Consider the following 21,862-nt stretch of genomic DNA (forward strand, 5'->3'; position numbering starts at 1 on the left):
ACAACAAGGAATGTGAAAAGGTTGGGGAGACTTATCAAGCCATCGTTTTCTGAAAAGTGGTACACATCCATTTATATAAATTATTGACCCAGTTTGCTCCAGTTCCAAAGACACTTCTCTCTTTATCATCTAAAAGCAAGCGCGGATGTGGGAATTATAGAGTAGCAGGGCACAGGAAGACACCTTTCTTCTAGTGCCAATTTTGGAGCTCAATAAACTCAATTTAAAGGAGCACTATAGTGCCAGGAAAGCAAACTTGTTTTCCTGGCACTAAAGGGTCATTAGGTCCCCCCACTCTCTGGGCCCTGCTCCCGCTGGACTGAAGGGGTTAAAATCCCTTCAACCACTTACCTTTCTCCATCGCCGGGCTTCCTCTGCGCTGGTGACCTCTCCTCCTCCTGCCGACGTCAGCGCCACATGCGTGGCAAGAGCCATGCGTGCATTCAAACCACCCATCGGAAAGCATTACTCAATGCTTTCCTATGGACGTCCAGCGTCTTCCCACTGTGATTTTCACACTGAGAATCGCGGAAGCGCCTCTAGTGGCTGTCAGTGAGGCAGCCACTAGAGGCTGGATTAACCCTCAGTGAAACATAGCAGTTTATCTGAAACTGCTATGTTTACAGCTTCAGAGTTGAAACTAGAGGGACCTGGCACCCAGACCACTTCATTGAGCTGAAGTGGTCTGGGTGCCTATAGTGGTCCTTTAAATGTACTCTTAAAATGCCATAAACAGAAATATTTTATTACATAAACTAATACAAAGTAAGAAGCACTGATAAAATTGAGTGCAAATATAGCTCTTGTGTTAAACACACAATTCACCAGCGCTACAGCTGATCCACTTGCAAGCTACTTGGTACTTCAGCTTTCTGCTTCTTTTGGTGCCCACGAATACAACCTCAATGGTGTTTCATCACGTTCTGAGACTTCCTCGGAAATAAATAATTGTTTACGTTGCGGTTGTGGCAATGGACACACAATCAAGAAAGGAGTCTTCCTGGGTCTTGCTTTTTTTTATACTTCCCATATCTGTGTTTGCTGTAGGACGAAAAAAGAGAGAGGCGTCATTGGAATTACGATATACAGGGTACGTAATTGATAAAAATGGATGTGCACCACTTTTCAGAACATGATGCCTTGATCAATCTCCCACTATTTGTATTTGGCTAGCTGAAATCTTCAAATCTGGCTCAGCATTGTGCGATTTTTAGTTTTACAGCAGCCGTAGTCCGACCTATCGATGTCTAGGCAATAATGTAACAATGCATTTCATAACAAATTCCATAATGAGTCAAGATTTCATTGCATGGACTGTATCCGGAGCAACCATTTATTTATATATATATATAAAACAGTTTTTTCTTTTCTTAAGGCAAGTTCTGAATATATTTCTTCTTTAACCTAGCCATAAATTTTTAGTAACATTATGTTAGTGCTGATTATACAGTTACATCTTACAATATACCATGCAAGTGAATAAAATATCTTCCATTGCTCCTTTAACTCAATATTGTCCATTGTCTTTTATAACTAACTGACATATAAATATTACATTATAAATAGTATAATCTGTTGGGGTTTTTTATTTTGTTTGTTTTTAGTATTTCGGTTTGTGTTCCTGGACGTGACTACATAACAGATTGTTCATACACTGTTGCAGAAATTGACAAAATAATCTCGAGTGCCAAAATATTGGGCAACGTAACGCTTGCCCCTTCTTGTGCCCACTTCGAAAAGTCTGAACAGTAAGGACACATTGTTCAAAGTCTGGATAATCACGCCTTTTTTGACACCCTGTCGTTTTCAGTAGAACCCAAAAACCTGAAGAAAACTTGAAGTCCATCAACGGGGTGAACTATAGGGACAGTTTGCATTTTGGGGAAGTTTGGGGTGGCGAGCTCCCATTTAGCCGTGCCCACAAGCTCAATAGCCAGGATTTTGAGAATCGTTTGCGCTAACTCTTTTCCGATGCAACTTCTAACTCCCCCTCCAAAAGGAATATAGTTAAACCGTCCAATTTTCCCTTCGTTTCTTTCTGGACCAAATCGGTCTGGATCAAAGAGCTCTGCATTTTTGTAGACTTCAGCTGTTTCATGTGTATCTCTGATACTATACATCACACTCCAGCCCTTAGGAATCTGGTAACCCTGTGGGGGGGAAAAAACAGGAAAATGAAAATAAAATTAAGGAATATTAATATGAGCGTAATGACTTGTGGACACTAAATTTCTATTAAAGGGACACTCTACTTCATGTCAGATATATTATCCAACATTGTGCAAGTGATTTGCAAATTCTTGGCAACAATGTTGGCAGTAAAATTGTTTTAGAATGGTTTGACTTCTTAACTGTGGTCCACTTGGCTCTGCTCCATGCGTCCAATACAGCTCAGTGAGAGACAAAAACTCTATCTTCATTGAGCTAAGACATGCAGTGCGGAGCTTAGCTCATTGACTGAGAGCAATCAGCTGGCACTATCAGTCAGTGTGCGAACCCTTAGCTCTGTAGAGCTAATAGAAGCTCCTGGTACTCTCAATGAGCTGTAGAGGACGCAGAGAGTGGCACCCAATGGACTCCAGGTAATAAATGAAACTGTTCTAAAATGGTTTGACTCCTTACAATGGGAGGGGGAAGGAGGTGGCGCCCAGGGTACTCCAGGCACCATAACTACAGCACGCTTTTTGGTTATTGTTTTATTCCTTTTGATTTCGATATCCATACAGCATGCTTTTTAACAGTAAAGAAGTCATAGAGCTCTTAACACACTGAGTGAGGGATTATTTGGGACTGCAATAGCAACCTTTAAAGCCATGTACAGTATGGAGGCATTATGTCCACACACAGATATTAGTTTTACATTCTATTGCCATTTTCGGGAAGCTACATTTTGAAAAGTCCATCAGGTTCCCTACAAATAGCAAACAAATAGAGTATTGACTCTTTATATTTAATCACACCTACTACATGTGACACCACTGTTATTTCTCCTACATCAATGTTTCAAACCCTGCCTGAAATTTAATGCATGCTATATAATCGCTGGATTTTTATTCCCCAGAGAATTAATATGTTGGAATTAAAAATGGTTATATTTACACTATTTCATTCTTTTTTTGTGTCTCTGAACAGCGGCCTGTAACTAAATTTCACGTCTCATTGTTATGCTGATATTTCTAAAACAAAGTACTTGGTCATAGAGGAGTATGTATGAGAATTTAAAATAGCTAGAATATTTAATCTCCTGTTTAAAAAAATATATTTTAAAATTCGTCCAAATCATACTAATTATGAGTGTATATCTACCATCTTAGTGGTTTTCTAAATTATTATTATTATTATTATTATTATTAATAAAATATTTTCTCCACTTTCTGCATCTATCTATCTATCTATCAATTTTGAGCATATTAATTATCTTCACTTATTACCTGCGTTTAGTAAATGATACAAATTACTATCTGGAAATTCTGTATCCACTCACAGTAAAGTATGGGGTTTCCACACTGTATATCTACAAAATCCCATATTCTATGCTGGGTCTACCTGAGCCATAGTCTCCTGGGAATCTTACACTGTCCCTGGTTTGTCTTCAAGCTTTGATTGTTTAACTGCACAGACTGGATCTATTACACAGAGCGAGTCTAGGGATATTTCCCTTCCTATCTCTCGACAAGGAAAATGAATTCCCATTTCAACCAAAAGAGGGCGACAGAGTAGCACTATCATATTATCTGTCATTCTTAACAACCTGAATCCAACTTGGTCTTTTTTTTTTTTTTTCTAAAACTGTTAAAGCAGTAAGGTGTTCAGATAAAAGGCTTCTCTAACCGAGTTAGTTGTAGTCTTCAATTATCATTTTAATATGTATTCAATCTCAGAGTACAAGAGATGTATTCTATATGATGAGAGGGTCCTTGCTGTACTTACATCCAATTCAAAAGTTTGAAGGGCTGTTCTGTAGCCTCCAGAAACTGGTGGCAAGAGCCTGAGGACCTCCTTGACCACATTGTCCAGGTAGTGAAGTCCCTTTAATTTGTCCAGGCTGAGACTCAGTTCACATGCACATCCAGACCTCCATCCTTGCATGTTAGTATAAGTCAAGTCATTGGAAGATGTATTTTGTTTGTAGATTGATTCGTTGCACTTTTCTTCACACGTCATGTTATTTTGGGTCCTCCTGTACACAGGCTGTATGATGTCCCTTTGTTTTTTTTCCACCAACATACAGTTAGGTTGATCCCAGATGTCCTCCACATGTCCTTCAGATCTCAGGATCATGGGCAAATGGCAACCACTGGTCTGACATGGACCATCTAAGAGGACGTGGTCAGAAAGTGATGGAATGTTGTTGTTGGGGTTTTCAGGAGAAGACTGGTACCCACATTGACACTGCTTGTGAAGTCCTTGTGATATGAGCTCCTGCCTGATTTTCTGAATGGCTGACGGGTGTTTCAGCAACAGCAGGATGAGAGATGAACTAGCGCTAGCTGTGGTGAAGAACGCAGCAAATAATAACTCTATCGCCGTTTCCTGCAAATACAGAACGTTACTGAGTACCTGGCACAGAAATACTATTTGACACGGAAATACTGAGTCTATGACACATAATACTATGGAATACAGAAAGCTACTGAGTATATGGCACAGATCTTACTTAGTATGTGACACAGAAATACCATTTGACACAGAACTATTGAGTATCTGACACATGAGTACAGAAATTTACCGAGTATCTGATCTAGAACGTTACTGAGATTCTAACAGAGAACGTTACTGAGATTCTAACACAGAACGTTACTGAGTATCTGACATAGAACGTTACCGAATATCTGATCTAGAACGTTACTCAGTATCTGATATAGAACGTTACTGAGTATCTGTCACAGAACGTTACTGAGTATCTGACATAGAACGTTACCGAATATCTGATCTAGAACGTTACGGAGTATCTGATATAGAACGTTACGGAGTATCTGATATAGAACGTTACTAAGTATCTGTCCCAGAACGTTCCTGAGTATCTGATATAGAACGTTACTGAGATTCTAACATAGAACGTTACTGAGTATCTGTCACAGAACGTTACTAAGTATCTGTCACAGAACGTTACTAAGTATCTGATATAGAACGTTACTGAGTATCTGATATAGAACGTTACGAAGTATCTGTCACAGAACGTTACTAAGTATCTGTCACAGAACGTTACTAAGTATCTGATATAGAACGTTACTGAGTATCTGATATAGAACGTTACGAAGTATCTGTCACAGAACGTTACTGAGTATCTGATATAGAACGTTACTGAGTATCAGTCACAGAACGTTACTGAGTATCTGATATAGAACGTTACTGAGTATCAGTCACAGAACGTTACTGAGTATCTGATATAGAACGTTCCTGAGTATCTGATATAGAACGTTACTGAGTATCTGATATAGAACGTTACTGAGTATCTGTCACAGAACGTTACTAAGTATCTGTCACAGAACGTTACTAAGTATCTGATATAGAACGTTACTGAGTATCTGATATAGAACGTTACGAAGTATCTGTCACAGAACGTTACTGAGTATCTGATATAGAACGTTACTGAGTATCAGTCACAGAACGTTACTGAGTATCTGATATAGAACGTTACTGAGTATCAGTCACAGAACGTTACTGAGTATCTGATATAGAACGTTACTGAGTATCTGTCATCTGTATCTGTCTTTGTATGCAAAAATATTTATCCGCAAAAAAAGTGGCATGCAGTATTGCACTTTGTGGCCAATTAATGACTGAGTACTATTTGCAACAGTATAGATTTTTTTTTTTTTATATATATTTGTTTTGGGGAAAAGACAAGTTCAGTTAAATTGAAGGCATTTCTAATTCAGCTCCCCCCACCCCCTTTCTCATGTAATAGAAGTCAAATAATTGAATCTGAGTGGTTGTATTATCGTACCCCTTCCCATCCCCCCAGTCTCCTGTGTAATAGATTGCAGGGGTTAAGGATTTAACCCCCTCCCCCCGTGCTGTCAGTAGAAATAAATGCAATACCTTAAGCTCCTGCATGCTGAGCGTTTTCCCATGCTCCTTGGCGCTATTTATCAAATAATCTAATGCATCTTCTTCGCACACATCTGAATCTCGTCCCGATATCTTCTGTTTAATCGCTTCCTCCATATATTGGTGCAAAGTATCCCTGGCTTTAATCCCCTGGGGAAGCAGAGAGTGATTAGCTAATTAGTACTACACCTTTAAATCGAATTGCTAATTAGGCATTAACTGGCAAGGGCTTAGAATGGGATCCCTCTCATTCTCCTATATGGACTCCGACACCCATTTAATGTGGGTAATGGGAGTTTCAGTCCAATAGCAGCGAAGGTAAAGCAGGCCTGTGTCCAGGTTATCTACAATGCCATCACTAAGTGAGACTGGGACCCCTGCCCACTACAATGGAAAATAACTAAATGAATCACGGAGGGCAATTTCATAAAAAATAAATAAAAAAAATTACAAAAAAAACCCATACATTTACTTTAAATAAAAAATAGAATAAAAGGTATTGTATTGTTTGTTTACAGCACAGCATAAACGATGGGTGATCCATTGGAATAACAGGACCCCCGCCCCCACCCCTCTTCCTGGTCAGACAGGTACCATTACTGCAAGAATGCAAGAACACACACTGACACAAAACTCATTATCATTAGATTTTAAGAAGCCAAGATCCAAGATTCTCAAACTGTCTATTAATTAAATATCTATGTAACCTATCCCTGTCTAATATATTTGTGTGTGTGTATATATATATATATATATATATATATATATATATATATATATATATATATATATATATATATATATATATAGAGAGAGAGAGAGAGAGAGAGAGAGAGAGAGATAGAGATTGTGTGTGTGTATATATATATATATATATATATATATATATATATATATATATATATATATAAATGGAAAATAATCTTGCACTCCATAAAGTAAAAGTTACTTGCCCGGTGCTTGTCAAGGAAAAAATGTAGAAAATTGTAGAGATGATAGCACTCTCAGGACTCCAATTTAAGATTTAACTTTTAATAGCTTACAGAAAAAAAAATCGACGTTTCAGTCTGCTATACACAGACTTTCATCAGGACTGTAGTGCTATCATCTCTACAATTTTCTATATATATATATATATATATATATATATATATAGAGAGAGAGAGAGAGAGAGAGAGAGAGAGAGAGAGAGAGATTGTGTGTATATATATATATATATATATATAGAGAGAGAGAGAGAGAGAGAGAGAGAGATTGTGTATATATATATATATATAGAGAGAGAGAGAGAGAGATTGTGTATATATATATATATATAGAGAGAGAGAGAGTGTGTATATATATATAGAGAGAGAGAGAGAGAGAGAGTGTGTATATATATATATAGAGAGAGAGAGAGAGAGAGAGTGTGTGTTTTTTTTTTTTACATAGTGTATGGCATGCTCATTGCTCAATAGTTGTTTCAGTAACTCTCACTTTTATTTTGTCCACATGAATTCTTCTATAGCTTTATAGGATTGGAGCTCTGCAAGTGTTTAAAGGAACAGCCACACATAACATTAAGCCAGCCCAGCTGGTTTCTATTGCTTGTCATTGTGTCTGGCACAATGACATAAACACAACAATTCTGTTGATTTTCTCTGATTTCCTTCTTGTGATGTTGTTCGGACAGTGTCTGCATGGCCATTGCTAGAATCGATAAGTAATGCACTCATCGTGTGAGGGGATACATGGGCTGTGTGTACTCAGTACTGATCTATAGAGAGCCAGTGTGGGCTGGTAGTCACTGGCCACATTAACTAGCTGTCTCTTTCTCTACTTTTCTGACAGTCTCTCTGTGTTTAATTTACCTCTCAATGTATCAAATTTCTATTGTCTCTTTAAATATGGATCTTCGTGTATGTGTCTATTGTACTCCATGTATCATCTCTGTCTATTCCCTACGTGTCATATCTCTGTATATTCAATGTATCTCCATATATGTGTGTATTCCCTGTATCATTTCTCTGTATATTCAATGTATCTCCATATATGTGTATATTCCCATGTGTCATTTATCTGTATATTCAATGTATCTCCATGTATGTGTCTATTCCCTATGAATTATTTCTCTGTATATTCAATGTATCTCCATATACATGTCTATTCCCTATGTGTCATTTTTCTGTATATTCAATGTATCTCCATATACATGTCTATTCCCTATGTGTCATGTCTCTGTATATTCAATGTATCTCCATATACATGTCTATTCCCTATGTGTCATGTCTCTGTATATTCAATGTATCTCCATATACATGTCTATTCCCTATGTGCCATGTCTCTGTATATTCAATGTATCTCCATATACATGTCTATTCCCTATGTGTCATGTCTCTGTATATTCAATGTATCTCCATATATGTGTCTATTCCCTATGTATCATTTCTCTGTATATTCAATGTATCTCCATGTATATGTATCTATTCCCTATGTATCATTTCTCTGTATATTCAATGTATCTCCATGTATATGTATCTATTCCCTATGTATCATTTCTCTGTATATTCAATGTATCTCCATGTATATGTATCTATTCCCTATGTATAATTTCTCTGTATATTCAATGTATCTCCATGTATATGTATCTATTCCCTATGTATCATTTCTCTGTATATTCAATGTATCTCCATGTATATGTATCTATCCCCTATGTATCATTTCTCTGTATATTCAATGTATCTCCATATATGTGTCTATTCCCTATGTATCATATCTCTGTATATTCAATGTATCTCCATATACATGTCTATTCCCTATGTGTCATGTCTCTGTATATTCAATGTATCTCCATATACATGTCTATTCCCTATGTGTCATGTCTCTGTATATTCAATGTATCTCCATATACATGTCTATTCCCTATGTGTCATGTCTCTGTATATTCAATGTATCTCCATATACATGTCTATTCCCTATGTGCCATGTCTCTGTATATTCAATGTATCTCCATATACATGTCTATTCCCTATGTGTCATGTCTCTGTATATTCAATGTATCTCCATATACATGTCTATTCCCTAGGTGTCATGTATCTGTATATTCAATGTATCTCCATATATGTGTCTATTCCCTATGTATCATTTCTCTGTATATTCAATGTATCTCCATATATTTGTCTATTCCCTATGTGTCATGTCTCTGTATATTCAATGTATCTCCATATACATGTCTATTCCCTATGTGCCATGTCTCTGTATATTCAATGTATCTCCATATATGTGTCTATTCCCTATGTATCATTTATCTGTATATTCAATGTATCTCCATGTATGTGTCTATTCCCTATGTATCATTTCTCTGTATATTCAATGTATCTCCATGTATATGTATCTATTCCCTACGTGTCATTTCTATGTACATACAATGGCTCTACTTTACATGCAGCCACTATGTATACAATGCTCTATATGTATCTATTATTTCTGTATAATATGCCCATTTAATCTTTTTATACACTGTATCTGGGTAGTTACTCTATTCTCTATCACCTTCACCTATCTATCTATCTAGTCTGATAGATCCAATTAAAGTGAGATGAGGGATTTAAAGTACATATTATGGTATGAGTTGTTCTTTAATTAATGGAGGTGAGAGAGATATATTTTTGTAATATTGCCATTGCCACGCTGGATGCTCTTAGAACATTATCATATGTTGGGTCATATATTATTACCATCTATCGCCCTAAGAGGCCAGTTTACCTTTCGAAGCCCACTGAATGGGATGTCCAGGGGCAATGAGAAGAGATTCTCCACCAGCTGTTCGAAGACTTTGGCCAGCTCTTTGAATTGTTGGTCCCCCAGGCTGAGCCCCAGAAGGATGCGGGCGGCTATGCGGAAAGTCATGGCTTTGGATGAGGGGTACACGCCTATACAGTCCGACTCCCGGCACCAGGCATGGATCTCCCCACTCACCGCCTCCTGGATCCGATGGAGGTAGCTCTCCAGGGCAGAGTGGCTGAACACCTTAGCCATGATCTGGGAGAAAGGGGGGAAACCAGAGCAAGAGAATGACACTCTTTGAAATCTCTGAAATATCTCTTCACAACCCTCCAAATATCTCTCCACACATCTCAACCCTCAAATATCTCCACAACCCTCCAAATATCTCTCCACACATCTCAACCCTCAAATAACTCCTCAAATATCTCCACAACCCTCCAAATATCTCTCCATACATCTCAACCCTCAAATAACTCCTCAAATATCTCCACAACCCTCCAAATCTCTCTCCACACATCTCAGCCCTCAAATAACTCCTCAAATATCTCCACAACCCTCCAAATAACTCTCCACACATCTCAACCCTCAAATAACTCCTCAAATATCTCCACAACCCTCCAAATATCTCTCCACACAACTCAACCCTCAAATATCTCCACAGCTCTCCAAATATCTCTCCACACAACTCAACCCTCAAATATCTCCACAGCTCTCCAAATATTTGAGGGTTGAGATGTGTGGAGAGATATCTCCACAGCTCTCCAAATATCTCTCCACACATCTCAACCCTCAAATATCTCCACAACCCTCCAAATATCTCTCCACACATCTCAACCCTCAAATAACTCCTCAAATATCTCCACAACCCTCCAAATATCTCTCCATACATCTCAACCCTCAAATAACTCCTCAAATATCTCCACAACCCTCCAAATCTCTCTCCACACATCTCAGCCCTCAAATAACTCCTCAAATATCTCCACAACCCTCCAAATAACTCTCCACACATCTCAACCCTCAAATAACTCCTCAAATATCTCCACAACCCTCCAAATATCTCTCCACACAACTCAACCCTCAAATATCTCCACAGCTCTCCAAATATCTCTCCACACAACTCAACCCTCAAATATCTCCACAGCTCTCCAAATATCTCTCCACACATCTCAACCCTCAAATATCTCCACAGCTCTCCAAATATCTCTCCACACATCTCAACCCTCAAATATCTCCACAACCCTCCAAATATTTATCCACACACCTCAATCTTCCAAATATCTCTCCACAATCCTCCAAATATCTCTCCACAATCCTCCAAATATCTCTCCACACACCAAAACCATTCACAAACCTAAACCCTCTAAATATCCACCCACACCTCAACCCTATCTCCACACCCATCCAAATATCTATCCGCATACCTGAACCCTCCAAATATGTATATTTACACACCTAACGCGTCCAATTATCTATTCACACACCTGAACCCTTCAACTATCTATCTAGCGCCCTCTCTCTCCCTATCGCAGCCTTCCAAACAAATACCCACACATCTAGATACACTCAAATACCTATCCACACACATGCACTACGTATTATATAATACATACAATCCAGCTAAACTTCTATTTACAAACACTTTGTTGATCAATGTATCTATATTTTACAAATAACCATTCTACACACACACACACACATACACACACACACAGACACACAAAGACACTGCAATTAACAGAATATTTTCCTGTTTAAAACGATGTTTCTATTCTTAAATCTGTCACCTTACCTAAATTTGACAATATAAAGTATTTCTCTATAGTTCTACCTTTATGCATCTCTCTCTACACATAATACATATTGTGTGTGTGTGTGTGTGTGTGTGTGTATACATATAGTGTGTAGCAGATATTTGGAAAATATTGTTGGTATAATGTTAAAAATCTGCATACACAAATTATCTATATCTATAATACATCACTCAACCTATATTCTGCATTTATAAAAATATCTATATTACACACTTTTCAGTTCATAACTAGATGATTAGCTGTAAAATATTTAGATTTTTTTTTATATATATAAATAATTTCTTAATATTAATGTCGTATTCAGTGATTTTAGGATTCAGTGTGTTTACTGATAGATGGTTTACAGGTAAACAGATGAATCCTTCTCAGCTAGATGTCATCATATGATTGACTGCAAAACAAGGGGAATGCTGCCTGCCATTTCAATATTGTAGCTATATCTGGGATTCTATAATAAATGTATATAAATGATATACTGTGTACACATAGCACATATGAAATGCATGTGTTGGATCTAGATAAAGGCTGTCACACAGATAACTTTCCTACGATCCATTCAGCTGACAGGTGTTTGATTGGGCAGAGGGATGGTTAACTCTGTGTCTCTGTGATTTGGGTCTAGACATTTTATTTCTATATATTAGTGTGACTGCAGGCGGTGTAAGCACCAGATAGAGATATATACAGATATTGGGACTTTCCACACTTCGAAAACTTGAATCCAGTATAAATAGGAAGTGCAGGAATTTAACGCACAAAGTTCACCTTCAGCTGCAGATCCAGGGCATCTTCATAACCAGAACAATTAATGTTTGAGCCTTCTCCTTTACACAACTGTCACTGGCTATTGCTCTACAACTCTCAGAAGCCTCAGCCATCCGCAGCTGGAGGGGCCCTGCAGATAAGGGCTACAAGTAATATTTTACATAGGGATTGCAATGTGCTCATTACATGTGAATAGAGACTAGCAGCTCCCTGCAGTCAGGGGCCACATTCCTAACACCCTCCTGGCTAGTTAGTGACAGGCTCTCCACACATTGCAATAACTACAATGACAGCATGCAAGGCGCTGCTTTACCTTTCTCTTCTGTCTGTGAAGGTCCCCAATAGAGTTCACTAGAGTGTTGGAGCCCAGGATGATTTGGGTGCTCTGGGGCCACTGGGTGCTCACCAGGCTGTGCTCCCCTAGTAAGATCTTGCGGATGTTCTCTGCTCCAGTTACACGGATTACTGGCTTCCCCAGGAGATGAGTCTTGAATATATTGCCATATCTCTCTCTTCTTGAACTGTGGAAATCCGACCCCTGTAATAAACCCCACATCACGTCCAGTCCATTGATGGAGAAACATCTAGCATTTAAATCCAGAGCTCAGCATGAGATCCTAATTACCAGATTTCTAGCCACTTAGAAGAACTATGATTTAGGAAAAATAATGCTTCAAATATTCATCTAACCCAAATCTAATTTAATCAATATAATCACATGTAAACCACTTACACCCAGGTCTGTTACTTTGTTGTAACAGGGAAAGTGTGATATTTAAAATGTCAACATTCTACAGCTATTAGAATCTAGCAGATGAAAAGTGATTCTTACCTGAACAAGCCAATGCAATGTCTCCCCAAAAAATGGCCATCCCATTGAGCCTTTAGGAAGGGGTAGATTGCATCCTCTGTCCCTAGTACTGTGCCACCTTAAGGACCACAACTGGTGAGATACAGCCAGGAGAAAGAGCACAGACAGGACTGAAGTGAGAGCAGTCTCAAAGAAGGACATGAAGTTCAGTTCAATGAGAAACATCTTGTGTTCAGTGATGACAATGTTGCCTTTGGTGCTAGTGTACTGTGAGCTGTGAATTACTCTGTAGAGATCACCAGGCTCTGAGCTCAAACCGTTTAATTGACACTGGGAGGCGTTCCTCTACTCCAAGCCTTAACAATTTCATTAAGCCATGAATGTATCCCAAGTCTTTAAAGACAAGCATGAAAAAACAAACAATTAATTAGACAAAATCACTCATCCATCTGACTGCAAATACAGAAAAAAATAGCACAGACACACAAAAAAATCTTAAATAAAAATGTATTTCAAAAACCATTTTCTGCAGGTTAACTACTTTAAAATATATATATATTCTTCTTATGGTAAAGTTATACTTTATATCTTTAAGAAACAGAGTGATGTGGGGTTGAAGTTATGTTGATTATAAGGAATACAATTGTAGCTTTCAGGTTTTTATAATAGAATGTTACAAAAGTGATATATTTAAAAATATATATATATATAAAATTAATAGGAAGAACCTAAATAGGAAGATTTATTCTTCAAAGATAATAATTGTTACTGCTGCAGGCAATTCATAAACCTGAATGTCCTGTAGGAACTGCAGAGGGATATTACTGCCTAAATAGAATGTTTAAATACCAGCTTTGGGAAAGTCAAAATAAATGTAGTGGTTATGGTTATAAAGAAAATAATAATAATAATAATAAAAAAATAATAATAAATCAATTAAAAACAAAAACAATTGAATGAAAATTCTCACTATCCTCATATAAACTTTACCAAAGTTTTCAGACAGGTGTGTGATCACCCTTAAAAGTGAAATATTGAGGTAAGTACTCACCAGCTCACTCTATAATCCAGCAGAGGTCCCTACACCATCACTGTATGCTTTGCCTCCAAGACAGATTTATATACATATTGCCAAAATCCATGTTCCACCTTCACAGATGACGTGTGTTCCTGCATAGCTCAGTGGGGAAGTGGAGTGATTGGACAGGCTGGGGTTGATGATATTGATTGAAGGATTGCTTGGGCTGGATGATGTGACAGTCCTTAGTGAGATTGGCAGCAGGGCTGGGGGATACTGGGATTAGAGGTTTTACTGTGTTTAGCTGTGACTGGAAGATTGGAGAAATGAGTAACAAAGTCCAATTCATTCACTGTCTCCAATCTTCTCTAAATTGATCTATTTACTTTTGTATCTGTATGTGTATCAATTTCTTTAACTATCCCTAGTTGTTTTTTTGTACATTTATCTCTATGCTTATGTTTGTGTGTGTGTGTGTATGTATTTATATATATATATATATATATATATATATATATATATACACATTATATTCTCCTCCCCTCTCCACTTCCCTCCCCCACCTTCCCTTCCTTTATTATAGTGAGTGTAAAATTCTGAAAAGTATATTTTTTAAAACCCACCAGTGATGTATATCATGGGCATTATAACCCAGGTGGGTAGTACATTGATAGTGACATGTGTTTTACAATTAGAGGATGGGGTGTTTTTGTCTCTCAGCAAGCCATGGAATCTGTACAAATCTTTTTCTGGGATAAATAGATAACATCACCAACTCTCTCTGTTTATATATATATATTGTAGCCTGAGTCCAGTGTATACCCTCTGCCCCAGTAGATTTATCCCAGGGCCCTAGCCTATCCTTGCACTACAGAGAGTCCCAGGAGGAAGGATTTCCTAAGTACATGTGATGATCTCATAAAGTATGTTAGAAAAAGATCTGCAAAAATTGGGGGACATTGATATTGTGGCAGGCTTATGTATGATCATATACTGCAACTTAATACCAATTATTTTTGTTTGTTTTCTTTGTGCCTTAGTAAGATGCTCTTAATTGTGTGTTCTTTTGACAGCAGTCTTAAATGGATTGGCTGTATGTAGACTGGCTGATCTTGATGGGAGTTAGAATGGAAAAAAATATATTGTTTTCAGTGTGTAATCAGCAGTCTGAAAATAAATTCAAGGTGCATTAAAGGATGCTTAAACCTAGAAGGTTTATTAAGGACAGATCTCTATAATAAGTGATAGAACTGGGGATAGATGCACATTAACCATCGCATCTCCAGAGGCTGTAGAAGTTTTCACAGGTATGTAGGAGTTATTTCAAGCTTCCTTGCTCTGAGATATTCAGTTAAACCTGTTCTACAGCTCACTAAAAGCCCTGCTCCTCTGGAAACACCTGTTATACAAAGTTTGGGCTGGGTGTTAATGAGTTAAATATAGAAATAAACTGCAAATCCATTGATTATCATTTCTGACTTGATACTCTGTTGGTGCATGTATACAGATTTAAAACCGATTCATTCCCACTTTGGGAGTTTATTTTTCTAAATTTGGTGTTTACCTTATTTTTTTCAGCTTAGAACACACCTCATTGTGATTGCAGGGGATTGAAAACTGAATTGCAAAATCTGGGCTAAAATAATCAATCGCTATATGTGAATAAGATAATTTTTCAGATCAGCCCTTTTTTGCCTAAATTCTGAAGTTTTGTTTTTTATTGAATAAACACTACAGTCTAGTGAATAGGTCCCTTTAGATCAGGCTTCCCCAAACTCCAACCCTCCAGATGTTGCTGAACTACAACCCCCGTGATTCTCAGCCTATTTATTTCATTCATAGAATCATGGGAGTTGTAGTTCAGCAACATCTGGAGGGCCGGAGTTTGGGGAAGCCTGTTTTAGATGACTGTGCACACTGATGCTATGTTCCTCTACTCCAATAATAGCTACATAATATCACTGAAATATTGCAGCCATATCATGCTCTGTTGTTACAAAAGACATGCATATTGTCCGTGACTGTTCAGAGGGATTTACTATTGAGAGAATTCTTCAAAGTGAATTTTCAAATTTAAGGCCAAAATCTCTATACTGGCAGATTAGTTGAATTCCAATGTTTTCCAGTTTACCTGATTTGCCCTTAAATTTGATATTCACCGTGACTTCACCTTCAAACACTGACAATTCTCACTTTCGTGTATAATCCGGACAGTGTGAACTGTTGGGAATTCTAAGTAAATTTGAAACATTTTTAGATCTAAACAGCCAAACTGAGGATTTTTTACATTACAAAATGTTTTAATTTTACATTTCTTTTGAAATCAATTTAGATCCACCACAATTCCTACGACAGTGTCTTCAATGAGCTGTGAATTGCAGGAGATTTTAAGTTACTAATTAAACTGTGCATTGTGGGGAGTCAACAAGGGAATTGCAAAATCTGCAGAATTTGAACAATTCTCTAACTCTGCTGTTATTCTAGCTAGCTCCGCCACATTGGACTAACATGTATCCTTTCCTGTCTTAATCTCCCAGTTTTGTAAAACTCCCCAATTCTTCAAGAAATCACTGAAAACTCACTTCTTCAAGATGACATATCAAAATTGTTAACAGCTTCCTCTCTCCACACCCCACTAACCCACCTCCTCTCCTGCAACTGTGTCATCTAAATAAACTGAACCTTCATTGCAAACTCTTCTTGCAGCCTTCTTCCCCATTACACAAAATATATCTTGGGTCATTTTACCTCACTCCCATTAGAAGGTAAGCTTGTTTGAGCAAGGCCCTCAGCAACTTCTGTTAGTTTAGCTGATTAATTTGTTGGAGCTATATAAATAATTTTAATAACAAAAATGATTACTATTCTAGTAGTATCCATAGCTACCCGCTAATGGCTTGTTATACAGTTCTGATTCATGGATTGCAGGATAAAACTTACCAGGAAAGGTTAAAGGATCTTAACATGTATAGCTTGGAGGAAAGACGAGACAGGGGGCATATGATAGAAACATTAAATACATCAAGGGAATCAGCACAGTAAAGGAGGAGGCTATATTTAAAAGAGGGAAAACTACCACAACAAGAGGACATAGTCTTACATTAGCGTGGCAAAGGTTTAAAAATAATATCAGGAAGTATTGCTTTACTGAGAGGGTAGTGGCTGCATGGAATAGCCTTCCAGCTGAAGTGGTAGAGGTTAACACAGTGAGGGAGTTTAAGCATGCGTGGGATATGCATAAGGTTATCCTCACTATAAGATAAGGCCAGGGACTAATGAGAGTATTTAGAAAATTGGGCAGACTAGATGGGCCGAATGGTTCTTATCTGCCGTCACATTCTATGAATCTGTTACCTGTGGTATGTTGGGGACCTTTTGACACTAGGTCCTCTTTCCATATTCCTTTTGCAGCTGCTTAGGTCTCACATCGCCCAATGACACACACTAGTTGGAGCATCATCAAATCATGCTGTGTACTGCTAAGCATCACCTATTTATATGTGCTCTGACATCCTTAATGGGACGCTGTAGACACCATAACCACTTCAACTGAAGTGGTTATGGTGCCTTGAGTTAATGTGCACCGGGACTTTACATTACTGCTTAGCAGAAATGCTCGATTCCCAGCAGGAAGCCCAGCCTCCAGTGATGAAATGGCAGCGACATATGTATATACTAAACATGCCCGGATCCTTTTTACTTCTTTCAGTCACTCCTCCCATTTTCCTTCATTATTCCCATTAAAATCCCCACGTCTCATTCGTTGTTTTTCCTCCTTCCTGCATCTCCATCTCCTCTATCCATCTCAGAAAAGTGCTGCATATGCATAGTAAACAACGATTTGCTCACATTTAACTGAGTAATCCTTTCCTATGGACTCTCTGAATGCGCTCGCGGCTCTTGCCGCACATGCGCATTCAGTGCCGACGTCTGGAGGAGAACGAAAGTTCCCCAGAGCCGAGGGAGCCCGGCGCTGGAGAAAGGTAATTGTTTAACCCCTTCAGCCCCTTTCAGCCCAGCAGGAGTGGGACCCTGTGGGTAGGGGGAATCTAAAGACCCTACAGTGTCAGGAAAACGAGTTTGTAATATTTGTAAATATGAAATAACCATTGATAAAGGTAAAAAGAAAAATAAAGTAGGTGTGATTTTGGGAGTTGGTTTTCCCTGATATATTGAAAGGAAAAAAATGTGATGTGCAAATAGAACCGAGAGTTTGTGCTATCAACTTTTTCCTTATGCACAGTGTACGAAGTGACAATACACTGAGGTGGTTTGAAGATGCACTGGTTTACGTTTTTGGAGTTTAGCGCCTGTTTTTTTCCCTTCTATTGTCTGTTCCTTTCCCTGATATGTCTTACTCCAAGATTGGAACCACTGAATTTAGACCAATAACTGCTCTACTACATTGCATCAATTGATAGTGATATTGTATGACTCCAGTGGCAACCATATTATTTTATACAATTTCATTTACAATTATTGTATCATTTAGCAGTAGCAACATATTCAGTAAATTCCAATATCAGAATTGTCATGCTGTACCGTTCCAATAAGAAGGTTTACTATATGGAATAATTCATCAGTAGCAATGATCTAATGTAACATTGCAAGTAATACATAACATAGTAAGACACAGAAATATAATAATAAAAAACACAGACTCAGATGTGTGCTAAAAAGGCCGTGGTCTTTTATTTAGTTTACAAATTATTACAAACGTAACTTCTTTTCTCTAAAACACGTAATTTGTAACCCAACCTCTCCAGTCTTTAAACCCCCAGAGATTTAACACATAAGTCACCAGAGTTCCGCCCTATTAGCCAGAACTTAAACAAAATGATAACGAAACTCAGCTTGTCCACCCCCCACCCCCTTTAAATTAGGCAGGTGACCTCAACCCCAATAAAAGACCACGACAAATGAACTATAGGGAGGGACAGCGGGGAAAAACTGCTCTACATTTAACTTTTCTTCTTTCTTCTGGCACCAAATATCACCTCAGGGCGCCTTATATATCGTGTTATATATCGTGTTTTTTCCACACCAGAGCGCCCTCGCGACAAGCGCTCCAATCAGAGCATTGTCTGCGCGGACCTCTGCATGCAAGTTCACGAGGGCATTGCAACTGTCGTTACTAATGCACTCGCGACTGATAGCAATGCGCCACACCTTGACCCCTGAATAACCCCGCAACGCACATGTGTACCTAGTCAATTGACTAGATACATTCTTTTTAACACAATTTAACAAATGTCATATTATTCACAGCCGTGCAATATTGTATTATCACTACAATAGCTAATTCTCTACTTACTCTACCATGCATATCCAAAATATCCAGGGTCTAAACAGCATTCTCATGTTTTCATAGATATATTTAAATATCTTATTTATTTATTTTTATTAGATATGTGTTTCCCGGGTGTGATCATATTATTATTACTTGTTAATATTTTCTGCAGCATTGTATAATGAATAGCAACATGCTAAAAATAATAAAATGGGTTAATAGACATCCTATAGCCCATCACTATTGTCATAGTCACCAACAGCTGGTGTGCCTGAATTTAATATATACCAACCCACCACTGCGGTTTGTTGATTTGCTACGTCATCGCTAAAAGGTTACATACTCATTCACAAAACATGATATCTTTATTTACTGTAGTAGCTCAATGTTTATCTTATTACGCTGGGAGTCACAAATATGGGCATAGAGCATAAATCGATATACATATGTCTTTTCACATTCACAGCATTATCCGTGCAAGTGGAGACATAAAATATATGTGCTAATAATTTATAGCACCCATCAGTATAAATCTCTCAGAGTTTGAGCCCACTCTCAATAATTTACAGCTTCAAATGTATCTCCCAAGATGGTCAATTCCCCTGATCACAAACTGCACTAAAAGAGTTTTATATTCGACTTAAGACCTTTCTATCGTTTCACGATACAAAGTAATTTGCCACTAGAAAACACAAGAAAGCCAATATATGAGAGATCCTAAGTGAGTGGATATAATGGACATATTTTCCATTTTAAAAAATCAACAACCCATTAAATAATACTTGCAAATAAGCCAATTGACAATAAAGCTGCTGTCTGAATTTCTAAATATAGTGTAGCTGGTACTGGAATTTTAGAACACCGTGCAGCAGCGATTTGTTGATAAAGTATAGAATTCTAAATCATTTTCCTGCTGGTTCTAGAATGAAAACAATATAGCATAGGTGTAATTTGATACACAATAACATAGCTAAATAAAAATGCTAAAATACAGAATGACTACTGTTGGGATGGAAAATTTAAAATAATATATTTAACGTGAATACTGCAGTGGTTCTTTTGTGGATCAAGATATGCTTTATTGAGGCACAAATTGTTTTTAACCCTTCATCAGCAGTCGGTAAGCATCACATTTTTGGGATTATTTATGAAAATTGTTGCATTTGCTTTTATGTAAGTGCCAGTTGTGTGCAAATTATCAGTTTCTCCATCCTTTATACATTGGGGATTTTTTTTCCCTTAACACTTTGTATTCATCTCACGCTCTTTTCTCTTGATGAATTCATCATCGATTACATTCACAAATGATTAATATTACTAGAAAATAAAAAACACTAATTCGCAATCTGAAGAATATTTTTTATTCCTTAAACAAAAAACTCAATAGTCACTGACACTTTTGCACCTCCTTTAAAAAACAAACAAACAAAAAAAACTCAATAGTGCCATTATTTCTGTCTATTTAAAATGGTGTAAAGAAAAAAAATATCGATTTACACTCACAAACTTCTAAAACAGCCATAGATAACGCTATAAGATACCATATTGTTCCATAGGAAGAGGGAGTCTGCACACTTCTCAACGAGTATTCTATGGTGCGGAACCGAACCCCTATGGCGACCCCTATGCTTTTTTCGTCCTTTGTGAGACTTCTTCAGGGCCATTCATATATTAATAAAAATAAAATAAATTTTTATTATATCTCTTAATATATCAATGGTCTCTGAAGAAGTCCCAAAGACGACAAAATGCATAGGACAACTTGTGGTGACTTTTGTGATTATATCTGCGATTATTCATTTTGATGCAAGTGAATACATTTTTTTTACTTGCACTATATTGCTCTATTTTTCTCTCTGATTGCTAGAAGATCAGAAATGTTTTACAAGGCAGAATTTGGCATACTAAATGTGAGTGGCCAATTGTAAAATATGCCATTACATTTTGTTATACACCATTATAGTTGTGTTATATGTTGTGGCTTTTAAGCACATTTCCCCTAGACTTGTACTATTTGTATTTAAAGACCAGAGAAAGTCTTGTGGGTAAACCCTTCATTGTCAAGGAAAGTTTGGTTTTTTTTTTCATATTTTTTCTTTTATATCCACTGATTTGCACTTTAGTTGTGATTGTCATATCGTAGGGAAAAAAAGCAATCAAATCTAGCAATATAAAATACCTACAACTGGAATAAACCCAATATAGTAGAGTTGGTATTGCAATGATAAAATATAGTAGTTACTATGGCAATTCAATTTTTAATATAGCAGAGGTAGGTGACCTTCATCACTCCGGATATTGTGGGCTCCATCTCCTTATAATGCGCTTACAGCCATAACATTGGCAAA

The 21,862-nt window shown here is 37.4% G+C and overlaps 1 protein-coding gene across 1 annotated transcript; it reads right to left on the bottom strand.

Moving 5' to 3' along the window:
- Positions 1-1,400: 1,400 nt before the first annotated feature.
- Positions 1,401-14,312, bottom strand: LOC134575819 (cytochrome P450 26C1). The gene is made up of 7 exons (XM_063435249.1): positions 14,258-14,312; positions 13,228-13,599; positions 12,709-12,933; positions 9,799-10,074; positions 6,046-6,204; positions 3,931-4,533; positions 1,401-2,150 (listed from the first exon to the last, which is right to left on the bottom strand). Exons 2-7 carry the CDS (start codon positions 13,429-13,431, stop codon positions 1,779-1,781), a joined length of 1,839 nt encoding a protein of 612 aa, XP_063291319.1. The 5' UTR covers positions 13,432-13,599; positions 14,258-14,312; the 3' UTR covers positions 1,401-1,778.
- Positions 14,313-21,862: the final 7,550 nt, after the last annotated feature.

The sequence above is a fragment of the Pelobates fuscus genome, chromosome 10 (assembly GCF_036172605.1).
Source record: "Pelobates fuscus isolate aPelFus1 chromosome 10, aPelFus1.pri, whole genome shotgun sequence".
NCBI classification, from domain to species: domain Eukaryota; kingdom Metazoa; phylum Chordata; class Amphibia; order Anura; family Pelobatidae; genus Pelobates; species Pelobates fuscus.

Excerpts from the sequence above, each read along its gene's own strand:
- LOC134575819 (XM_063435249.1), bottom strand. The coding sequence starts at position 13,431 with ATGTTTCTCATTGAACTGAACTTCATGTCCTTCTTTGAGACTGCTCTC. Across the intron at positions 10,075-12,708 it reads TTCACAGACAGAAGAGAAAG|ATCATGGCTAAGGTGTTCAG; the intron begins GTAAAGCAGCGC and ends CCTTTCTCCCAG. Across the intron at positions 6,205-9,798 it reads CATTCAGTGGGCTTCGAAAG|GGGATTAAAGCCAGGGATAC; the intron begins GTAAACTGGCCT and ends CTGCTTCCCCAG.